General features: G+C 38.7%; 1 protein-coding gene across 7 annotated transcripts in view; it reads left to right on the top strand.

The window, feature by feature from the left end:
* Positions 1-24189, top strand: part of LOC129121131 (uncharacterized) — a 34283-nt gene extending 10094 nt beyond the window's left edge. Inside the window, exons 15-31 of one of the 7 annotated variants that reach the window (XM_077179606.1) lie at positions 2818-2927; positions 3726-3849; positions 4696-4826; positions 5622-5669; positions 5972-6081; positions 6349-6517; positions 6954-7058; positions 7326-17855; positions 17967-18044; positions 18439-18590; positions 18670-18829; positions 20094-20246; positions 20743-20910; positions 21766-21863; positions 22220-22354; positions 22994-23108; positions 23563-24189. In XM_077179606.1, coding sequence (XP_077035721.1) covers positions 2818-2927; positions 3726-3849; positions 4696-4826; positions 5622-5669; positions 5972-6081; positions 6349-6517; positions 6954-7058; positions 7326-17855; positions 17967-18044; positions 18439-18590; positions 18670-18829; positions 20094-20246; positions 20743-20910; positions 21766-21863; positions 22220-22354; positions 22994-23108; positions 23563-23721 — 12545 coding nt within the window. In that variant the 3' untranslated portion in view covers positions 23722-24189. Of the gene's footprint in view, positions 1-2817; positions 2928-3725; positions 3850-4695; positions 4827-5621; positions 5670-5971; positions 6082-6348; positions 6518-6953; positions 7059-7325; positions 18162-18438; positions 18591-18669; positions 18830-20093; positions 20247-20742; positions 20911-21765; positions 21864-22219; positions 22355-22993; positions 23109-23562 lie in introns of all 7 variants that reach the window. The other 6 variants (XM_077179603.1, XM_077179601.1, XM_077179604.1 and 3 more) reach the window with 6 other exon arrangements.
* Positions 24190-24452: the final 263 nt, after the last annotated feature.

Here is a 24452-nt window from a genome sequence, read left to right as displayed (position 1 = left end):
ATTAATCAGCTGATGAGAAACTGAAGTAGCTTCTATTAAAACTTATGAAAGTCTGCTTAAGTTTTAGATAGCTTTCACTGCTCTTTCCATGCTATCTTTACTAAATTACCATTTTTGTCCCCTTAGTTAACTCTTTGGGGAATAATGGCAGGTTTTAATGCACAGAACCTCCCATCATAATTAATCCAGTTAGTTAATTTGAGCCTTCTCTCTTCAATCTGCAGCTGAATTATTTTTCATTTCCATAATCCATTTGAAGGTTCAGCATGTAAGCACAGAAATATTTTAAGGATCACGTCTCTTCTTTTTGAAGGATTTATGCTTTGGTATTGAAATGGAATAATACCCCTCCATCAAATCTACCTGTTAGCACATCTGTGCTGGCCACAGAGCCACATGCAATATTAATAACACTTGTGAAATTTCCTCTGCCTCAGTCCAGGTTTAATTTTGCATTTTTTTTCCCCTTGGGAGTAGCATGATCTTTCTGTTTCTTTTTTTCCTGCCGTTCCTCCTGGTGAGCCCTGAGCGTCCCTTCCCCCTCCACTCCTACCCTCCACTGCGATCTGGGCAGCCAGGGAGAGCAGTTTCCCATCAGTTTTGTGCATGCAGGTTCCTGCAGCAATGGCCCCTTGCAATGTACTGTTGCTGATTTCTCCTGCTCTTGCTTCTTGTGGAGCAAATTGCCAACAGTGCCTTGCAAGGTCTGCCATTGGCGGTTTGTGGATTTTAGCAATATGTGTAACAACTGCTGGGTTTTGACTCGAGTTTCTCCTGCCTTGCACTACCTGTTTTCTTCTTTTATATTAATGAAATCATCTTCATTTTTTCACTGTAGTAACAGCTGACTCCATATTTATGTTTTATCTAGAGACAAATTTCTTGGCTCTCCACGAGTGGTTGTGACTAAGTAAGAAGCAAATTAATTCTTAGTACTATCTGAAATTCAGTAGTATTTAAGAAAATAATATTCCATCCCAGAAATTGCTGAACTTGCATGCATTAATATTAACTACCAATATTTTAAGTCATGTGTAAGTAATATGTAGCATCAGTAGTGACTCAGGGAAGTACAGACACATCATAATTTGTTATATGCAGTGCATATCTGAAAAAAGGTATTCTGGGAAGTTTTTCAGGTTTTTATGTTAAATAATTGCAAATGGAAAGCTTCCTAAGCTGCTGTAAAACATTAGAAAATGTATTTAATTACTAGTTGTTCTTAAAGCAATGCTCAATTTAACTGGAAGTGTTTTATCACTTGTCTGAGTGTGCTAAATCATTCTAAAGCTCCAATTTCTGTTCCTTCCATTATTCTTGTGACAGTTGTAATTTCATTGCTTTTTTCATCATCAGATACTTAGGAGCCTAAATATGTTGGGTTCCTATATTACAGTGTCAGAAGAGGGGTTAAATTTTTACCTGGAATAGATTTTATTCTTTGAACCCTTTAACTGGCAGTTCCTGTCAACAGAGGTTTAAGGCCTGTGATCAAAATTTGGCATTTAATTTTACAGCCTTGAAAAAGTGTGTATAATGATAAAAAAAAGTAAAATCTAGAAGATACACAAGGGTGTTTCAAACACTTATGAACTGACAGTGTAAGAAGCCAAAGTGTAATTGAAATCAGAAGTATAATCCAGTTTATCAAACCCACTTGAAAAGGGTCATTGTTTTTTTCTTTAGCTTTTTTCCCCTCTAATCTTTTCTGACAAGACATTAGGGGTGTAATTTTGGAAAATTACAGGAAGAATTTAAATCTAGCAGGTGCTATGGAATTGTGAGTTAAGGAAATCTGTAGTATAAGTAATCTTTGGCCAACTCAAATGAAAGGAAGGTATTCCTTGTAGGGCTGAGTCTCCAAATCGTTCCTGGTGTTGACCTCACAGATGCATTTACATTAATTCTCTGAGTTTTGTGTGCTGTGAGGACAACTGTGGATTCGTGTGGTTAAACTGAAAGCCAAATTTGTAGTTATTCAATTAATGTAACCTTCAATTAAAATATGGAGCCACCTTTACTTGCCCTCCCTTTCCCTGGCTGTGCTGTTGTGTCTGCTTTGCATGGAACGTGTTGTTTCCTAATCTTTACTCCAAATGTGTTTTGTTGTATCACAAAACAGATGGGAATGCACTTCAGGTGACAAATCATTTCTAACAATGAACAGGATGCATACCTAAGCTTTCATATTCTCAGTTTATTCAGTGTGTTTATTAACTAGTGATTCTGTATTTGTCCTGAAAAGAATGATGTTACTAATTTATGATAAGATGGTTTGATGCCAGTGTAACACGTGCTTGTGACTTCCTCAAATGATCTGGCTTTAGAGCCTCTACTAAAATTAAAGTTTTTATAAAAATGAATGTGATTGTTGAGGTTAAAAAGTCATCAGCTGAAAAAGCTGTGGTTTTTATCAGACAAATTAAGTATATTTGAACCTAGTAAATTGAATTGAGATGTAATTTGGCATTTTAATCGATTGGCTTTCCTTCTTAGCATGGTAACACCTCACCCTTTCCACCCTCCTGTATAAAGTCTTCTTTTGGAGCTGATGAAGAAGTGAAGTTAGACTTTGGTTTGCTTCTTCTTAGTGAGATGATACTCAGACTTTGTTCTACATAGGAATGTTGGAGGGAAATCACAAGGTGAACGCAGTGGATTTTAATCTTTAATCTTGTTCCTGTCAGTCATTTGTAGGGACTTCAGCCTGTCCCTGGTCTCTTTTCATGTAGTAGTGTCTGATATAAATGTAAATGCTTTCCTGTGGCACAAAACTGATTGAGGATGACTGGTTCTTTCCTGGCTGCTCCGATCCAGCCATAGTCTCAGGGCAGCAGGAGCTGGAGGAGGAACTGGCCACAGTTCAAGGAGTGGGCAGGCTGCAGCAGGCAAGAAGAAAAGGCAGTCAGACCAGCAGGAAGCTGCAGGTAGGTTCAAAGAGATGTGAGTTTATTTTTACCTGTCTATTAACAAAACTGTGGAAAGTACTGTTATTTATGGGGTGCTTTAGTCTTTAAAACATTAGGAGCTTAAGAACATAGCTGTTGGAACTGAAAACATTGATAAATTTAATGATCATGTACAGAGCCAGAAGATGGGAAATTCTCACACCTCTTACTCCTTCCACTGAAAAATCACAAGATTCTCTCTGGAGTAATTCCCATGCCTAAAGCCATGTGAATGCTTCACATGTTAAGTCTGTTTTTATCTTCTATAAAATCTTTACAAATCTCTTTGCTGGTGGAGCTTTACAGAATAATTAGTGCCACTTCATTCAGGTGGACTTCTAGGTAGGTGGTGGTGTACCTTGCATGAAAAAATGTTAACTTTTTTAAGAATTAGGATGTCATTGTCCCATTAACAGACTGTTGGAAGAAGATAATTAGTTAACTGATGCTTCAGAGGACTCAACTTCAGAAATCAGGGCACTAATTAAGATATCCAAACATTGTTATCCATTAGCTTCTCAGATTGCCAGGGGTGATTTTAAAGGCTTGCAGCTATCTTAAAGAACCTGTGGGAGACCTGGCTTTTGTGGACATAATATCTGGAAGCTGGGCAGGCCACTCTAGTTCACAGCAATCCCACGTACTTGCATTTAAGTGCCTAAATCAGTGCTGAGTTTTGGGATTTTGGATTGAAACTGTGGTTTTGGTAGCTGAATTATCTTACCCCTGCTTGCTTCCTTCTTTAAGTTAAGCTTCCTTCTCATGTTTTGTGTGTAGGAAGAATTCCCCTTCGATGGCAAACAATGCTTCCAAGAACTGAATGTCACCTTGGATAGCACTGACTCAGCTGAAGGAGAAAACATGGGAGGTTGGTGGCCAGAGTACCCTTCACCCAATGCAGGTGTGATAGCGACTAGACAGTTGATGAAAGCATGCACACAGCATCTGCATTTTGTGTCTATTTTTGTTTTCAAATTCAGCTAACAGCCCATTTGTGGTGTATTCTAATCTTTGTTGGATTTTTTTGGCTTGTGTTTTCTTCCTTTTTGTTTCCAAGCATGTGCGTGCTGGATGAACTGCCTAGTTCTGGCTCACAAGTACAGCATCAATATGGCTGAGCACTGGAATTGGATGGGCTTTGATGCCCATCAAATATCCCATGTGGCAAGATCATGTGTTTGTTTTAAGTTATGAGTTCTTCCTGTGAATGTGCTTCCAGTTTATATCACAGTTATGTTGCAAACCAAAATTCCGTTCTATTGCTGCTTAATTTAAAAATGCAATTCTCAGTTTTTAATGCTGATGATTTTATATTAATGGTAAAGATTGCAAATACATCTTATTGTTAAGATGGAATGGGCTCACTTACAAATTGTCAGTCCAGACCAGTTTATTAATAATTTATTAATATGTGATCCTGTAAGCACCTGATCAACTTGTGGTTAATGTAACATGAGCCACACTATTGGTTGAGCCACAGTAGTGGTGGCTCAATATTTAAATATTTCTGCTAGGTCCTCTGAGTTCATGAGCTCTGCAACTTATTTTGGTTTTCCAATAGTTAAGGGTACTTTTGCCATCTAAATTTTGGGGATGTAGTAGCTCAGGCATTTCTGCTAGAAATCGGTGAGATTTGTTTGTGCCCAACACTGATGAGAACTTTGAATAAAGAGCTGCAGCCATTTCTAGACTTGGGGAATTTTGGTGGACTTCTCTTGAAAGAATTTTCCTTCTTTGACCTGAGTAGGTTTACGGAGTGTGGTTGAAGAGCTGGAATTGGAAAGAAACCAACTGCAGGAACAAATACTTTTTCTGGAAGAGCGTTGTCAGGATTTGGAAGACAGATTTCAGCTTCAAGGTAGAATGGAGGCGCTCCAGGTGAGCTTTGGTTGTGTAAACCTGATGATGCAAGAGAATCATTTTATGTTATTTATATCACAGCCTACACTAACCCATCAATTGGCAGCTGACAAAAAATGGCTGAAACCCAATTTACACTCATTAATTATGTTGTCAGAGTGCGCACATCCTGTATTATGCTTTGAGGTTGAAGCCTGTTGCTTTTGTTCAGCATGTGGAGAATTATGATTAGGATTAAGCTTTATTTGTTCTAGAAACTTAGTAAAAAGACAACATGATTTTCATAATTCTTTGTGGAGAAGAATTTGCCTTTGTCAGAAGGTCCAGTATTAGATTTGGTTATGACACATTTGAATTTCCCACTCCTTATATCTCTTAAGTTTCTTTTCTGTAAGAGTGTGTGTATTTAATTTTTCATATATATATGTACACATTTTTAGAGAAGAAATGCTTATATAAAAATGATCCATAATTTTATATAAATAAATACACATGCAATCTAAACTCCAGATATTATCTAGACACATAGTTATATTTTAAAACCATTTACTGAAGGCCCCACAAAGAACAGTAGAGTTCTTTTAAAAGGAAAAGTTATTTTTAGTATTGCCTGACTGACAAATTACTGTGGTAATTTGGGAACCATATTTTCACTGAGTGGCACAGCTGATCTTGTACTCAGACTCTTGGTGCATTACTCATAGTTCTTTAACTGTTAAGTTGCACGTGTATAAAAAAGAATGACTGGTTTTAAGATGAGAGATAAGCTTACATTAATTATTGAGACTCTTGTAACAAAGCCTTTCAATACAGGTAACGTTTGGTGTAGAGGAAGAAGGGCAGCTGTTGAGGGCAGTGCAGGTGTGTTCTGTCTTCTCCAAAATGCCACCTTCTGTTCATGAATGGTGACAAGTTTGCCATGTTTGTCCTACTTGCTGTTGATTCTGGATGTGTTTTGCTTTTGGTTGTTGGTTGCAGTTGTATGACTTCTTTTTTTTCTTTTCTTTTGGTGGTTTTATTTTTGAATTGGTGCAGTGGATCTGACTAGAGTAGGAGATTTGTACTGTGTTTGAAACCTCCAAAAAGCTGTGTGAACAAAGTGAAGTGAAGTTCTCTCACTTCTCTGGGTGTGATAATGCTCTTCCATCATTGCTTTGTTGCAGAATGAAAATGAGCGTTTGCAAACTCAACTCACCCAATTGCGCAGCCAACAAATGCGAGATGTGGAAAAGCATCAGATTCTGATCTCTGGCTTGAATGAGCAGCTTAAAGGGTAAAACCAAGGTTCTTTATACCACCACACACCATTGGCTTTCTCTGCTTTAAACTTCAGCTTCTAATGAGGCATATAGTCTCTCAAAACACTTGAAAAAAATAATTACTTGGCTCGTGTTTCTATTTGCAGTTGTGTTACTTTTATACTTGGGAGTTTAAGTGGAAAGTGTAAAAATAATGGTTCTCTTAGTTTGGGCTTAGTAAGTTTAGAAAACTTAACACAAGCTTTGTTTTCAAAATGTCTAAATATGTATTTTCTTTTCAGATTGAGTGACAGAAATAGTTTCCTTGAAAATTCACTTGGAGAAAGAGAACAAAAACTGGCGAGCACCACAGAAAAGCTGGAACAAGTTGAAACTTTGAGGAAACTGCTTCAAGAAAAGGATATTCTGAACAAAGAGCTTGGGGAAAAGTTTGTGCATGTTGAGCAAAAAGTAAGTTAAAATTATAGTTACTATTTCACTTATTAGAACTGATGGGCTTTAACCATAACTTTCGATTTGTGTCCCAACAGAATTGCTATTTTCCCAGTCTGAAAGTTTGTACTTTGTCCTTTGCAGTTTTGTTCATTTAATTTTGTTAAGTAATTTAACAAAATTTAATTGTAATTTAATTTTGTAAGTAAGTACAATTAAGTAAGTTAAGTAATTTAATTTTGTTCATTCATTAATTTTGGTGTAAGGATTTCTTAGACCCAACACAGCTTTGCATGAAAGCATTTACATTTTACTGGGATGATAAGTTTTTGTTTATGAATTTAAAAGTATAAACTTCACTGTTGTGTAAACTCAATATTATAACTGGTAACATCACAATTTTAATAGAATTCTATGTATTTCTATCACATGAACTTTTACTTTTAATACTAAGCTGAATGAAGCCTTAAAGAAATGCAGTGTGTATGAAGTGGAGAATGTTGAGCAGAAAACAGCCATCAGTGATCTCACGGAAAAAGTCGCTACACTGAAAGAAAAGGTAATTTATAAAAATAATATAAGAGAAGAAATTCTGCGTTCATTTTTCATGGCCCATTTAAGTGTCAGCAAAAGTGACAGCGTGAGCTGCTTTAAATTTGGTACACTGAGCTTTCTGTTTGCTAAAACAATCTAAAGAAGAACATCTTGTGACTTTACATTGGGTACAGTCTGATTACCTCAAATGCTTGTCCTTTGTGTGGGGTGTAGCTTCTCCCTTTAACAGGTCTTTGGCGTATTCTTGTAACATTATTTTCTTGCTGTTTAGACTTTGAAACAAGACAGCGTGGTGGAGTCCATGCAGCTGGACCTGGACCAGACAAATGAAGAGCTTGACAAGTTGAATTCAAGCCATTTGGAGGAGAGGTCTCAACTCATTCAAGATCTGCAGAAACGTGAAAGAGAAATTGATAATCTGAAAGAAGTGCTGTCAGAAAAAGACAGGGAGATGTCTGTCCTGTCTCTGAACATGACAGAATATTCTGAGCAGGTTATGATCCTGAAGCATCAAGTGCAATGCAAAGAGGAGGAGATGCGAGGTTTGGAAGAGGCTTTATCAAAGGCTGAAAGGGAAATGCATTTGCTGAAGGAAGTACAGACAGCTGATGTGAGAGATGCCAGCGTGAAGATCTCTGCCCTTTCTGAGCAGAGTGAGGCCATGAGAATGGAGCTGGAGAGAGCTAGAGCTGAGAATGAAGCTAAAACCAAAGAAAACGAGGAGTTAATCAGGCAGAGCACTGAGAACAGTGTGACAATTAAGGATCTCCGCTCCGAAATCAAGGCCAGCAATGTTGCGTACCATAACAAGATCACGGAGTGTGAGTCACAAATTGCTCTGCTGAAAGAGCAAATTACTAAATCATCTGAAAAGCTGCAAGAAACAGAGGATAAACAAAGAAAAGAAATGGAACATATGAAATCTCAGCTTGAGGAAAACAATGCTCTGAAGGAAAAATGGAACTCTTTGCTTAAAGAGAAAGAGAGCAAAGCACAGACATTGGAAAATGAGTTAAAGTCAATTAAAGATTCATACAACAAACTGGTTTTGGAAAATACTAAAAAAGATGAAGAGTTGGCTGAATTATCCAGAAAACTCACAGAACATACTGATCATAAGGAAACAGTTAAAAAAGAGTTGCAAGAGAAAGAAGAGCTCATTGTTTCATTAGAGCAGAAACTTGGGGCTTTGGAGAAGCAGAATGAAGAGACAAAACTTAAATTAATTGGGGATCTGAAAGCCAAAGAGATGTGTTGCCAAGAACTTAATGACCAATTAAATGAAATGCATAAACAAATTAAAAAATGGGAGATAGAGACACAGGAGAAGGCTTCAGCTAATAACCAATTGCAGACAGATCTTGAAGAGAAAAAAGAAGAATTGGCAGAGCAAATAAAAGCAAATGAATGTCTGAAAAAAAGTATAGGTACAATGGAAAACGAGAAGGAACAGCTAATCAGAGAAAATGAGAATTTGTCGAAACTCCTGGATGTAAAAGAGTGTGAGTTGTTAAAGAAAATCCAGGCTGTGACAGAATTGGAGAATAAGTTATCTTTTAGCACTGCTGAGTACGAAAAAACTCTTTCTGTACTAAATTGTGATAAAAGCGCTCTGGCAAAAGAGATTGAACAACTGTCAGTAGTTGCCAAGCAAAAGGAAAGTTCAGTTGCAGAACAGCTGGGGGAGAAAACAAAGGAATGTAATGTGCTGGCTGAGCAGTTGTCTGAAAGCAAGGAACAGACCCAACAGTTGCATGAACAAGTGCAATCACTGCTCATTCAGCTGAAGGAGGTTAGAGATGAAGAAATAAAAAAAGAAGAAATGTTAAATAATAAATTATCTGAATGCAGTGGTCTAATCCAAGAGCTCAGCCATAGCAAGGAAAAGAACTTGCTCCTGCAGGAACAAATTCAAAGCATAACTTTGGATTTTGAAACTGCAAACAAGTCTCTAGAAGAGAAAAATCTTCAAAATGATTCGTTGCATAAGGAAATGCAGGAGAGTAAGCTTTGTGTTGTAGAATTGCAGGATGAAATAAAAAATCTTAAAGATGAAAAGACTAAATTAACTCAGTTGGTAGAGGAAAGAGACCTGGCTGTGAAAAGTCAGGGTTCAGAACTTGAGAAGTTTCAGAAGCAAATATTTGAAAAAATAGAAGAAAACACAGGGTTAAATAATCAGCTACAGCTATTAAGCAAAGAAATGGAGGTGCTTAGGCATGAAAAGGAGGACTTTTCAAGGTTATTGAATGAGAAGTCAGATGAATGTAAATGTCTCCAGTCTGAAGTTGCTTCAGCAAGGCACCAAGCAGAAACATCAGCTCTAGAAAATAAAAAATTGAAAGCAGACATAGAGACAATTAGTGTTACAGTAATCAAAAAGTCAGAGGAAGTAGCTGCTTTAACTTCACACCTGTCCCAACAAAGTCATAGTATTTTAGATTTGAAGGACCAAATTGACAGCCTGGTGATGGAGAAAGAAAACTTAAAAATGACCTTTGAGGAAAAAGAAAGTCTCCTTTCTGAAAAGGAGGCTTTGATTAAGGAAATGAAAGGTAGAGTGGTAGGAGAAGAGCGATATGTGGAATTCATTGCAGATCTCCAGCACCAAATACAAACCCTGAACTTTGAAGCTGATGAGCTCAGACACACTATGCAGGCAAAAGAAAATGAATTTAAGAGGCAAGCACAAGAATTTAAGTTATTAAAAGATAAATCTGAAGAGTCTGATGTACTTAGGGTTCAACTGTCTGAGAATATGGAGGTTATTTCTAACCTTCAGAGTCAGCTTAAAAACGTGACAGAACAAGCATCCCAGTTGAATGACTCAGTTGCAAAAAAAGATGCATCTTTAAAAGAAAAGGTGGATGAATGCATGAGTTTAAAAGCACAGCTTTCAGCCCTACAGGATTCTTGTGTTGTGCAGGAGAAGCAGTTACAGATTTTAGCCTCTGAAGCAGAACAGCTAAAAGTACTTGTTTCAGAAAAAGAATTAGCCATCAACAGTATTTCAGCATTCAGTGAGAATTTAAAGATGCAACTTCAAGAGAAAGAGACTGAGTGTGGTGTCTTAAAGAAACAGATGGTGGAGCTGCAGGAAATGAAAGAGAATTTACAAAAAGAAATAGAGTATCAGAAGAATGTAATAATTGAGATGGACCAGTCCTTATCAGAAAAGGAATCATCTCTTTCAGAAAACAAAAGTCTACTTGAAACTCTGACAGAGAAAGCAAGAAAAGATGAAGAGAAGACACATTTAATTTCTCAACTCCAAAGTCAGGTCCATGAACTTACACAAGAACTACAAAACTCTAAAGAGCTAGTCCATGAGAAAGAAAATGCCTTTTTATCTCTTCAGGAGAAAATTGCAGTACAGTACGAGCTGAAAACAGAGTTGAACGTTGCTCTTGGGCACAAAGATGAAATTATTGCTGGACTGCTTAATTCCTTAAAGGAGAAAGATGCCAGTGTACAGTTGGCAGAGAACAATGTTAGTGCTCTTTCTAGTGAGATTGATGTTCTCAGATCCAAATTAGAAGAAAGTGGAACAGCCATGAAAAACCTGAGTGAGGAATTTCAGGAAAAGAACAGGAAGCTTGATAATCATCAGAAAAAAATTGATTCTTTGACTATTGAGCTTGATTCTCTTAAAAATGAGCACCAAAAAGCACTAGACCAAATAAATACCCGGGAACAAGAACTCCAGCAGAAAGACTTGGCTGTGGAGTCTCTGCGTGTGACGTGCGCTGAACAGGCTGAGAAATTGGAGTGTTTGAAGTTGGAATTCAACAATGTAAATTCCAAATCATCTCAAGACTCCCATGACAACGCGCTTTTAATAAATAGTCTGCAGTGTCAAGTGGAGTCTTTAGAGAAAGAAAAAAAACTGTTGCAAGATGATGTTGGTAAGCTGATGGCCGAAAACACACAACTTACTGCATCTCAGACTGATTTGCAAAAGAAATTGGAAGAGCTCCAGGAAATCCATGAAAAACTAGAAACCAGTGAGAATTATTCAAGGATGCAGATAGATGCTGTCAAACTGCAGATGAAGACTGAAAAAGAGAAGTTACAGATGCAGGTTAGTGTGAAGGGTGAAGAACTTTCTAATTTAGAACTTAAATGTCAAACTCTAGAACTAAGTCTGCTTGAGTCAGAAAACAAATGGGTGACAGAACTTGACAGGGCAAATTCACAAAATAATGATCTTACTGAGCAATTGAGCAGTTTAGAAAGTGAAATGAAATCAAAAGATAGCGAAATCCAGTCTTTGCAGCAAGAGCTGGATCTTATAAAAGAGCAATTAACTCAGAGCTTATCTCCATTACTTAGTAGTAGGCTTTTAAGTAAAGAAGAGAAGGCACAAATGTCAGATTCTGAACTGCAGCCAACTGATAGTAAAACTCAGTTGGAAAAATTCTCCACTCTGGTAACTGCTATTCTGAGCAAAGAAGCAGAAGGAGAAAGTTTGCAACTGGCACTTCTAGAAAAACAGAAAGAAATAGACACCATGAAAGATGAATTAAGAAGTATGGAGTCGCTTAAGAAGCAGAAGGAGGTGCTGCAGAGTGACATGGAAAAGATGAAGGGTAAATACATGTCTGAAATGGAATGTCTGTCAAAAGAAATGGTCTCACTCAAGGAGACAGTAGGCAAACAAGAGTGTCTCCTGAAAGAAAGGGAGGAGTCTTTGGCAGAAATAAATAAGCAGGTGGAATTTCTTCAGGACAAGATGAATAAATCAGAAGAAATGGTAAGAACTAGTCAAGAAAAGCTGCAGGCTGAAGGTAAAAAAGTAGCAAATCTCCTTGAAGAAATGGGGGAAAAAGATCACCTAATTGAAAACTTAACATCCCAGGTCAGTCAGCAGAAAGATTTAATTTCTGGTCTAAGCCAGCAAATGAAAGAAAAAGACTCTTCTGTTACCCAGGTCATGGAGTCATTGTCTAATGAAATGCTGAATTTTTCTGAAGAGAGGAGTACATTAAATGCCAAACTTGAAGACCTTGAAGCTGTTCATAATAGTTCAGTGGCAGAGCTAAACCGAGTATTGCAGGAACTTGGAGATTGTAAGAAAGAACTGGAACATAACCAGGTTATGTTAAGCAGTAGAGAAGCTGAGGTTAAAGATTTAATGAATGAAAAAGAGGAGATGAAGTGTAATCTTGAGAAAATGGGCAAGGAAAAAGAGAATCTGAAAAAGAAGCTTCAAGCGGCATTGATAGTAAGAAGAGATCTGATGCAAAAAGTTGGGAAATTAGAAAAGAGTGGACAGGAAGAAGTAGAAAAAGAGCAGAAAAAAGCAGAGAAGCTGTTGAAACAAGTTAATGAGTTAACAGACAAACTGAAACTAATTGAAGGACAAAATAATGATTTTGAGTCTCATCTTGAAACTTTGAAACAGCAACTTGTAGAAAAAGATGCCAAGATAAGTGATCTGACCAAAACCTTATCTTCAAGAGCATCCTATTTAGAGGAACTTCAGCACAATATTGCAGAACTGAATGATGTCATAGCTGAAAAACAAAATGTTTGTGAGCAGAACCTAAAATCTTTAGGGGAGAAGGACTCTATGCTTGCTCATCTGCAATCCATGCTTGATGAAAGAGCAAGGGCATATCAAGAGGAACGTTCTCAGTTGCTCTTGACTCTTGAAGAGGTGAAGTCTGAACTTAAAAAGAAGGAAGAATTGTTGAAAGATTCCAGTTTGGAAGAGCCTCGTTCAAGTGCTGGAGATGGGAATGAGTGTCTGAATCTCAGCAGTGACGTTAATGTCATGAATCAATTACAAAAAGAAAAAGAAGCTTTACAGAGGGAGCTTTTGTTAATGCAAGAAGATATGAAAAAATTCCAGCAAGAAAGGGATGAGCACATGAAACTGGCAACAGATTTTGATGATCAAAAAACCCACCTTGAGCAGCTCAGGCAAGAGCATAAAGCACTATGGGAAGTTCTCCAAACAAAATGTAAAGAGCTGGGCTTTAACCAGTTAGAGTGGAAGGAGCTGGTTCCATCCAAGGCACTGCTGGGAGAAGAGCAAACTGACCCAAGGAGTCTGGAATCAGACAAACCAAGAAACAAGGTTCACATTGCATCCTTGAAAGAGTCAGAAAACACAGTCACTTCGGTGCCAAGTGAAAACATTGAGCTAAAAGAACTAAGAAGTGATTATGCACAACTTCAGGAGGAAACAGAGATGTTAAGGAAAGAGCTGAGAAAAATATTGGTTGAATTCGGTGATGATAAAGAAGAAACAAACAGTTTAAAGTCTTTGAGACAGGAGGAGCAATGTCAGGGCAGCTTGTTGGAGGACCTAAAGCACCTACAGAAAAAGCTGAAAGCACATCAGACTGAAACTGTAGAGCTCAAGGCAGTGCTTGAACATATGAATGATGAGAAAAAAGCACTTATTAAAAAAAGCGAAGATGATTACAGGATGAGCCAGGAGGAACTGCAGAGGTCACGAATTGAGGCTAAGCAAGAGGTTGCAGGAAAGAATGAGGAAATAGAAGCACTGAGATGTTCACTTACAGATTTAGAAGAGAAACTTGGTCTGGAAAAAGAATTATTAAACAAAGCCATAAATGAGGGCCAGGAAGAAGCCCACCATTACAAAACAGCCTTTGAACACATGAAGAGTGAAAAAGAGGAACTTCTCAGCTCTTTGGAAAAGTCCAATTTGGAACTAATTAAGTTGAAAAAGGAGGTAGAACATTTCAGTGAAGAAAACAAAAGTCTTGTGGCAGAGCTGTGTATGCTGCGTGAGAAGGCTGAGATGAGTAAACCTGTGGTGTTGGGCAAAGAGCTTAAGGAAGGAAATGGGACTGAAAAGGAATTGGGAGAGGTTGGTTCAGAAAGTAATTCCCCTCAAGAGAACTTGGAAAGAAAAGTCACTGCTCTTCAACTATCAGAGACTGATTACTCTGGGAAAACTAAACTGAGAGAAGCAACAGAATGTGAAATCCAGAAACAATTGCAAACAATGGAAGAGCCACTGGCAAAACCTTCAGATTTAAATGATTCCAAAGCCCAAGAGCAAAGAGCTGTAACAGAAGAGAGATCCAGAGAGCGCCTCCAAAGGAAATTACAGGCGGCTTTAATATCACGTAAAGAAGCCCTGAGAGAAAATAAATCTCTAAAGGAGCAGATTGATCAGCTGATGTTGGAAAGAGAGGAACTAGTGAACAAGACAGGAATGCTGGAGCACTTGTTAGAGCTTGGCAGAGAAAAGCAGAGTTCAGGTGCTGTGGCTCCCTTGTCTGGAGAGGAGAGCCTTGCTTCGGAAAATGCGAGGTTGCTGACTGAAAATGAAAACCTCACTGCGGCGTGTGAAAGTCTGAAATCCACAATGGAGTCCATAGTTCAGGAAAAAGAGGCCTTTTCTTTCCAATTAAATACCTTAAAAGATTCTCAGACAGTTGAATTGACAGGCTGGAAGGCTAAACACAGTGAATTAAAGCAGGAGTATGAATCGCTTCTTCAGGCGTACGAGAATATCAGTAGTAAAGTGGCAGATATGAGGCAAGTCATTGATGTCAGTAGGAAAGAGAAGCAAGAGGCTGTTCAAAGAGTCAGGGAAGGACAGTCTGAAAAGGAGGCTCTGCAGAAGCATTTAAATAATCTCCTTGATGAAAATGAGGTTATTAAGAACCAACTGAAACAACTCGGTGAATCCAAGAAAATGGAGGTCGAGGAGTTGCAGAGCAAAGCAGAAAGGCAGATCCGTGAGCAGGAGGCCAGGATGCAGGAACACCAGGATCGTCTGTGTGAGCTCACTGAGCAGAACCACCAGCTGATGGAGGAGAACGAGCAGCTGAAACAAACCTCTGAAAACCTAAAGCAGGCTTTAGAGAAAATTCAGAATGAGAATGATGTACTTCATAATAACATCACTGTAACCAAAGCCGCCTTGGGAGAGCTACAGGTTCAAATGGAAGTGTACCAAAATGATACACAATCCAAAATCAGCGATGCATTATGTGAGAATGAATCACTGTTAAAGGACATTAATGTGTTAAAGAATAAACTCTCTGAAAAAGAACAAGCTGTGCTTGTCCTAGAAAAAGAAAGAGAATTAATTTCAGAAAAAGCACAAGAAACTGAGAAATCTTTGCTCCACAAAACTCATTGTCTAACAAAGCTGGACATGGAATTTAAAAGTCTAACACAAGAAATTGTTAATCTAAATGAAAAAGTTAAGATTTTAGAGGATGACAAATGCCTGTTACAGGAAGAATTAGAAAATGTACAAGAAAGTTCTTACAAAGTAAAGAGTGAGAGAGAATTTCTTGAGACAGAATTGCTTAATCATGTAAAAAAAGTTGATCATCTTACTGATAGGATGAAATCAGCACAGGTACAGAATAACTTGTTATTACAGCAGCTGGAAGAGTTAAAAGCAGAAAAATCTAATGCAGTTAGAGAAAAGGAAGAGCAGCAGCTCCATCTTGTAAAGATATTTGAGGAAAAGGTGAAAAGTGCTCAGAGGGATAATAATGGGACTAAAAACAAAACAAAAGAATTGCAAGAACTCTTAAAGGAGAAACAGCAGGAGATCAACCAATTGCAAAAGGATTCTATCAAGTTCCAGGAGCTGATCCTGGATTTGGAAAGATCTGTGAAATTGTCACAGTCAAAAAGTGAAAAATTTGAAAAGGACTTAAGTAATGCCTCAGAAAAGCTGGCAGAATCAAATGATGAAATACTTCATCTCAAGGGAAAGCTTACTGCACAGATGAACCTGTTGGATCAGTCAAAAAGGGAAGTGGACAGGCTTAAAGAAGAGAATCTAAACTGGAGGAAAGAACTTCAGAAGAAGGGAGATGAACTGCAGCTTCAAAAGAGGGGATATGAGAGAGAATTGGAATTTCATCTCCAGCAGCTGAAATTGCTTCACAAAAGTGAAATTTCGAACCTGGAGGAAAGACACGGTGCACTCCAGAGAGAAAAGGATCGGGTGATGGGTGAGGTCCAGGGTTTGCAGGAGGAGGTCAGCACCAAGGAGACTCAGAACAAGCAGCTGCAGGCAGAGCTGAACGCAGCTCTGGCACGACTGGCTGCTTTCACGAAGTGCATGTCCTCCCTCCAGGATGACAGGGACAGGGTCATCACTGAGATGAAAACCTGGGAAATGCAGTTCAAAGAGGCCATCCAAAACAAGGAGAAACAGCTGGAAGACAGTAACAAAAGAATAGCAGCTTTGCAAGATGATTTGAAAGATAAAATGACTCAGATTCAAGAACTAAATATCAAATATTCTGTGGTGGAGGAAACAAAGGATGAACTGTACTTGAGGCAAAAATCTGTTGATATGCAGCGCTATGAAGAGCTCTGCAGGATAAAGGAAGAAAACACCTTCTTTTTTAACAGACAGCAAGAGCTGGAGAGTGTTCTTCAGTCCAAAGAAGAAGCTTTGCAAGCACTCCTGAAAGAAAATAATTCTCTAAATCATCTCATAGAGAATAGTAAGAGTGCAGGAAGAGAGATAAAAGCTCTGGAAAGTAATTTTACGAGACAGGAGCAAGAATTGCAAGAGCTTCTAGCAGAGAAGGAAAAAATGAATGCTGAATTGCAAAAGCAGATGACCATTTCTGAGCAAATGAAGGTCATGCTAAATAATAAAGACAAAGAAATTTCCTTACTCATTTCTTCAAAAGGGGATGAAATTTCAGACTATCTGATTCAGGTACAGACTCAACATAGGAATCAGATCAAAGAGTATGAACTTCAGGTAAGGTCTTTGCAGATGGAGAGAAAACAAGCTGAGGAGTCCTGTCAGAGGCTGGAAAACGAGCTGAGAAATCTCCAGGTGAAAGCAGAAAAAGCAGCTCAGGAGAAGGCTGTGATTGCCAGTGAAATAGATGCCTTTAAAAAATCCATGTCATCTCTCCAGAACGACCGGGATGATCTTTTTACCAGATACAAGGAGCTGGAACATCTTCACCAGGATGTCTTAAACCAGAGGGACAGTCTCCTGCTTAGCAGTGCAGGTGAGACTAATTCTTTGAAACAGGAGTTAAGGGTCCTCCTCAATCGGATTGATGATCTGCATTCTGAAAATGCAATGCTGAGTGCACAGTTGATAAAATACAGGGAGGATCTAAACCAGGTTTTATCTCTGAAAGATCATCAGCTGAAGGACTTACTTAAGCAGAAATTGGAGTGTATTAAAAGCCTTGAGCATGAAAAATACAATCTTCAAAAACAAATTAAAGAGATGCAGCTTTCCACTGAAGTGCAGAAGGGGGCTGCTGTGACCTTGGAACATGAGAATAAAAAATTGGCATCTAAAGTAAGTGATTTAGAATCTCTAATTGCATCACTAAACAAAGAGAAACTTGTTTCTGAGTCTGGAGAGAAGCTGCTAAGTAGTGAGAGTATTCAGAAAAAAGAATCCAATGGGCAGCATGGAGGAAAGCTTCAGAAAAAGGTTCAGGAGCTCCAGAAATCCAGAGGCAGAAATGCAGATGAGGAATACAGTGGGACTCTTTTGACACTTGAGGATGGAGATAAGCCTGATGCTTCTGCAGAGAAGATGCTGCTTGAAGTTCAGTCTCAAAACAGGGAGTTGAGATCCCAAAATGAGGCCTTTGGGAAGGCAATGACTGCTCTGCAGAACGACAGAGATCGAATCATAGAGGACTTCAAAGTTCTTCAGAACAAATACACCTCTGAACTCAAGACAGAAAGAAAAAAAGGAGGTGAACTTGCAGCTGAATTGGAGGGATTTAAATCCCATCTCATTAGTATCCTCAAAGAAAACTCTCTTCTGCATGGGGCTGTCCTTGATGCTGCAGGCCAGGTTAGCCTTGCCCAGGTGGCTGATGACTTTGGAAGTGTCTGTAGGACTTTGGTCAGTCGGGAGCTGGAGGTGAGCAGGCTCTCAGCTGAGTGTGGGAATTATGCCCAGCAGATGGAAGCATTTGCCAAGGCCATGGCCAGTCTCCAGGATGACCGAGACAAATTGCTGCAGGAGCTCAGCCATCAGAAGGTAACTTCTGAAGCTAAGCAGGGCACAGCTTCGTTTCCCATTGATTGCAGCAGCATCAATGAGAAAAACACTGTTAAAAGTAGTTTGGATGTGCCTCAGAACAATGGGGAAGCTTTGGTAAGTTGTAATTAGCCACATGGCTCTGTCATTTTATTCTTTGTGCAGAAAATGCTCAGAGGCGTGTGTGATTCTTTGTGGATTGTGTGAGTGCTAAGACAGTGCTAAGATTGTGTGCCCAGAGGAGGTGTGTTTACAATTTTGGGAGTTCAGGTAATTACTCTGTTAAACAAAGCAAATAGGGAAAACCTTCGTCTGTAATTAGAATTTTAGTTCTAATCAAACTTCACCCATCTAGTTTTCATTCCAGTTCACTAATGATGTTTATTAAACCTAGGCTAAAGAAGGAGCCAGCCTTGCAGCTGTTGAAATATCCAAACTGAAGACCAAGGTTGATGATTTGGAGAAGGCTTTGCATCAGACAAAAGCCTTCCAGGCAGAAACTGAGAGAGAGATCACATCATACCAGAATGAGCTGGCTGGACTAAGGTACAACAGTGCAGCTTCATACTCTTCATTGATTTGTAAAGAATATAGAATTGCTTAACATCTGGTGTTTTGTGTTCAGAATGGAAAAAAACCTCCTCCTCTCTGAGTCCCAGGCGCTGAGGAATCAGTGTCAGATCACAGTGGCTGAGAAGGACCGGCAGATTGCAGAGCTCCAGAGGCTGCAGCAAGACATGATTGGGAAGAAGTCACTCCCTGCTGGCAGCACTTACCCAGTCAAGGTAAAAACATGGAATGTAGCAGGAGTGTAAAGTGGAAGGTAGCAGATTATTGTCTGAAATTTGCAGCCTGCTTCTCCAAAGAGCAGTCTGTAGTAATCCTATAAGTTATTGTCTTAAATTAGTTAAATCCAGAATATAAAAGGAAGGTGTTGAAAAAAAATTAAATGGGTTTATTTCATTGAGATTTATTATGGCTGTAACCCATTTTCAGGGGCAGCCTTTTTAAAGAAATTGAAAAAGAGTTGGTGGTTTACATGGGCAGCAGGTTTCACAGTTTGTATAGTTGATGCAGAGAGATTTTAAACACTTAATGAAGTTCATTCTTCAGAGCCTAAATCCACGTTACTGCAGATTGGACTAGGACTGCCTGGGGGAGAAAGGGGAATGGAAGTGTTCGTGTCCTTCCCCTGGAGCAGCTGGAGCTGGCTTCTGCCAGGAACAAAATCCTGGGTTTAGAAAGGCAGCAGCTGACACCCAGGCTGGCAAATGCTGTTTTGTAGACTGTCAGGAAGGATTCAAGGAAAGTGCTATTTTAGAATAATATTCTTATTTACCTTCTCTGTGCCAAATGAAGGAAGCAGTTTTCATTTTAATTTCATTAAAACCAGCATTTTAGTTGTAGTTTGTGTGCTGTTCATTTTCTGTGATTACAATCATGAGTAAGAGCTATTGGCCAGTAATGCCTGTGGGTAATGGTGTATTTTATGTGGCAAAAACCTTTTATTCATGATTGTATGGGTGAATAGATTCCATAAAGCATTAGAGATGGCACATATCCCTCCCTTATTAGAGATTGATATCAAAATGTTGAGCTGCCAGAGATAAAGAAGGCCAAAGCTGTAAATTGGTAATAAATTTTTTCTTTTCAAAATGGATTCTTTTTGCTTTAAATGAGTATTTACAAAACAGTTGTTTTACAAGTCATGAATACAAGACTTTATTAGGTTGAAAATAATTTTTGAAAGGTGTTTTATATTAATCTTTTGCTATTTTTCCCCTTTTATTTTTGTGCTTCACATTATTTGCAAAATAAAATTAGATTGGGTTGCCTTTTTGTGGTAATTTTTTTTTTAATGCAAGTACTAACACTATATATATGTATTAAAAAAAGTCTTGTATTTAAAGTGTCTTTCAACTGTGGTATTAAGTTGTGAGAAGAAAATAATGTGAAGAGGGAATTCTATAGGGTGTATTTAGTGTTGGGGCTGTGGATTATTTAGGGAACTCCTGCACCATTTACCCTGAATATCCTGATATTTTTAAGGCTTTGGAAACTGCCTCCCTTGTTGGAAGTGCAGATGGAGCAGAGGAAATCAAACATATCCTGGCTGAGAAGAACCAGCTGCAGGCTGAGCTGCAGCACTGCCTCCAGGAGATGCAGCAGAAGGACCTGCACTTCCAGCAGATGAATTCCAAGGTAGCTTGGAGCAACAGCCCTGATCCTGAAAAGCTCATGTGAATCTGGGCTGGCCTCATGTTGGAATATTGCTGAAGTGGTGGTGTCTTGCATGATTGAATGGTATTTCACTTTGAAACGTAGATATCTTAAAAGAACTCAACATGGACATTCAAATTAAATGTCATTTCTGTCAGGCTTTCCTGACTTGGTGTTTTTCTGAGAGGTTTGTTTGACTCTCTGAACTTCTACTCACAGTCAAATATTTTTCATTAGAGACAGAAACAGGTGTCTGTCTAAGCTGGAACAAGATTTCAGCTTCTGGTTTAGGTGTACTGATGCCAAGGGAAATCACTGCTCAGCTTTCATTATTTCTTCTGCCCATAAAACATCTTAAATCCCAACTGAAATCTGACCTTGCCAAAAAGTGGATGCAATTTTGAAACAGCAGGTCTCAAATCTGCAGGGATTTCCTGGGAGAGCTAATTTTAATGACTTTGATGTGAATTTCTCTCAGGTTGTGCAGTCAGCAGAAGAGAATGCTGTCCTGTCTGCCCAGCTGAAGACTCTTTCCCAGACTCTGAGGGACAACCAGCTCCATTACACTGATCTGCAGAATCGTTACGTGAGGCTGGAGAGGGAATATCAGGCAATGCAAGTGACATCTTTCCAAGGCTCAGTCCAGGTAAACAGATACATGGAAAGGTTCTTTGGTTTCTTCCTTCTGTGCTTACACAGGTTTTCTTGCTAAAAATGAAATAAAGTACTTTTTGTTGTAGTGACCCAGGGTTTTTCTGGCCCGTGACTGAAGATAACTGTCCTTGTTGTTGTTGTTAACCTGCTCAAATTTGACTTTTCATTTAAGGAAGCTGTTTTATGTATTGTTTTGTTTTGAAACATCTTTTTTGAGTTGGTCTGCAGCTGGCAGCGATAACTGGATGATCACTGCTCAGTGGATCAGGAAATTTAGTGATAATTTCACATCAGTTGTATATCACTTTACAATATGGAGTAATATTTTTGGAAGTGAGATCTACATCACCAGTTCAGCATTTCAGAACCCTTTGCCAACACCTCATACACATCTGTTAGATTATTATTTGGGGTTGGAACTTGATGATTTTTAAGATCCCTTCCAACCCAGTCCTTTATGATTCATCATTATTCCTTTATTCTTAAAAAGCTTTCCTGTACTGCTTTAGTTATTCATTAACAATCATTAAGAGAACATCCTGAAATAGCATATTAATACATATAGAAAACAACCCTTGCTCTCCATAAATGGAAATAAATCCAAACAAGAACTGTAAATTAAGAATAAATTAATAACTGTCTTGCTTCTGGAGTTGTTCATGTGTAGATGCATTTCTTTTCCCCTCAGACATTGTTGAGAGTTGGAAATGAAAACATTAAGTGGCACAAATAATTATCCATTCCACTGTTTTGTGGTGCCATGGATTCTGTACTTGAAATAAAGACTTCTGGCAAGTAGAAAAATGGTCACTTGTTTGGTTTTTTTTTTCCCCTTAATATTTTCTAGGATGAAACGAGAGCAGAAGTTCCCCCTGGAGCGCCACGGGAGAGATCTGGGATTATTGTGGAGACAGACAATATGGAGCTAAATGAGCTCAGGAAAAGGTCAGGACTCAGAGCATGTATTAGCAATATTATTTTCCTGACAGCTGTGTTGTGAGTGTGAAAGTAATGCTTTTCTATCCCTCGGAGGCATTTGTGTGGAGATGGAGAAGGAGTGGATTTACAGTGGATTACATGAATCATAAGCCATATTCTTGAATTGTTATCATCTGGTAACACTTGTGGTTTGTATCTGTACATAAATATACTGATTATTGGTGGCTTTATCTCAATATTTAAGCTGAAGCATCTCATTATAATTAAATCTGTTGCTAAAAGGAGATCTCCTAATAAAAAAAGAACAAGTAAGTAATTTTTGAGTCCATGAAACATTGATTTCAGATTTTATTTTCTCCCAGGCTTGCAGAGTCTGAGCAGCAGTATGAGTCAATGCAGCAGAGTCTCTCCCAGCTCACAGAAACACTGGCAGAGGAGAGGAGGAGGAGAGAAGCTGCAGAAGAGGCTCTTGGACTCTCTGAGGAGAGAAGTAACAGGTAAAACACAGACTATTTGTTCACCTTTTATTTTTGGTGAGATTACTGAGAGGTTTTCCTGTTGATCTTTGATATTTTTTTTGAGATACTCCTACTACTACTAATAATAATAAACAACCTGTGTGTGAGCCCACAGTGCCTGAAGTAGTGAAAATCCATGTGTTAAAAAGCTAAGTTAAACACTAGATCAAAAAAGTGTTATAGGCTTTGGGATTTTTTTTCTTTACATTATTTCATCTGTTAGACTGTTCATTTGTTAGTAGTCGGTGCTATTTCTTTTTTTCCAGGTTATATGGGAAAACAATTTCTATCTTAACAACTTTAGCAGAGCCACTGGTTAGATTGAAAATATCATTATGCACCTGCATAAATAAAGGGTCCCTCACTACCATCACCTGAAAGTCACTATTCAGTCAGCTGGTGATGGTGGGGATTAATTCTGAATAAATGAAGCACCTTGAGAGTAGATTGTAAATAGAGACTGAAAAAGACTTGGCAGCATAAAGTGAGTCAGCGTTTTGTGGGCACCTTCCCTTACTCATTTTAAGTATGCAAAATAATGGCTTTTGTGTCAATTCAATACTTAAAAGAGGAGATAATTCAGCAGTGCCTGTCTCTGTGCCTTGAATTTTTCTCTAGATTTGAAGTAGGCAGTTACAGGTCTGTCCCCAGTGACTACACTGTCCAGATGGAAGATGAGGAGGAGAGGGAAGCCTTAATTATCAATCCCAGTGAACACGTTGTTGTGAGAAAGGTAAGGGAATGAAAGCCTTTAAAAACCCTCAGCTCCTTAAAGGTGTGGGAAAACATCTTTCATTTCTTTCTGTGGGGGCTGTGAGTCCAAGACCAGCAGGTGTGGAAACCCTGCCAGAAAACACACTGCATATGTCCAGGTTAAAAACTGTATGTAATCACGTTTATGCTACACGTGTGGCCATTAAATAAACTCTGCATTTCATTATGCATGCCCAAAATGCAGTATGCATGTTGGTGTGTGGAGTTACATAATACACAGCTTGGATTTATCCCTTTCCCCTCATTAATGCTGGGTTTGGGGCATTTCAAACATTTATGCTTTGGTATTTGGCATCATTTGTGTTTGGGGTCGGTTGCTGTGTCAGACACTAAAGGTTTGTAGTGCCTCAGAAATCCAGAAATCTGGTTTGTATTCCTGATTCTTCCTCTGATAACTTTTGTCTCTTCCCCAGATGAAAGGAGGAGCCCTTTCCTTGCGCCGCTGGCTCCGGGGGCGAAGCCTTTACTGCTCCAAGCTGCTGACGGCCCGAGCCAAATCCCGCTATTTATTCCTCACCTACCTGGTCACACTACACCTCCTTGTTGTCCTGTGCCTCACTGGTGTGCTCTGAATGCACTGCCCTCCCTGGGAGGCTCCTTTCCCTGTGGGCAGTGCCAGCCCTGAGGCTCCTCACATGCTGCTCTTCTGCTGTGCACTGGACACAGTCCTACAAATCCCTGGGACACTGCACCCAAACCTCGAGCTTCTCCAGTGAAACTCCTGCATATCACACTTGCTCCAAAGTTGACTTGAATTGCTCTTTTACAGTGGGATATTATATTTGTAAGGAGAAAATATTCCCCTCTGCCCTATAAGGAAACTGCTGCATACAAGTTATTTAATATCGTTTGTGGGTACATAATGGTGGATTACTACTGAATGGGTTGTAAATGATATCTTTTCTATACAAATTTTATTTTAAGAGTTACACTATAAATTCTAAAGGAATATCAAACTATTACTGTATATTGGCTTCTTGATTATAACAAGAAGTTTTATGGAGTGCAATAAAGGAAGAACTACTGGATTTTTGATTTTCTTTGGTTGGTTAGGTGGTTTTTCTTTTTTTTGGGCTGAAAACAAAAGAATTAAGAAGGTTCTTTCCCATTAAGTTTGTAAAGAAACCAAGATGCACAAATCTGTGTGTGGTAGTGAGGTAAGCTGATGATTAAAGATTCAGTATAAATTCACAATTGAGGGAATATAAATATTTCCAACTTCTTATATTCTTTTTGTAATTTTTTAGTTTTCATAAGTTGTGGAGGGTTCAGTATTTTTTAAATTCACTTGCACTTCTCTTGG

The sequence above is a fragment of the Agelaius phoeniceus genome, chromosome 6 (assembly GCF_051311805.1).
Source record: "Agelaius phoeniceus isolate bAgePho1 chromosome 6, bAgePho1.hap1, whole genome shotgun sequence".
In the NCBI taxonomy this organism is placed as follows: Eukaryota; Metazoa; Chordata; class Aves; order Passeriformes; family Icteridae; genus Agelaius; species Agelaius phoeniceus.
The sequence above is the reverse complement of the archived record's forward strand: the minus strand, read 5'-3'. Positions and strand labels throughout refer to the sequence as shown.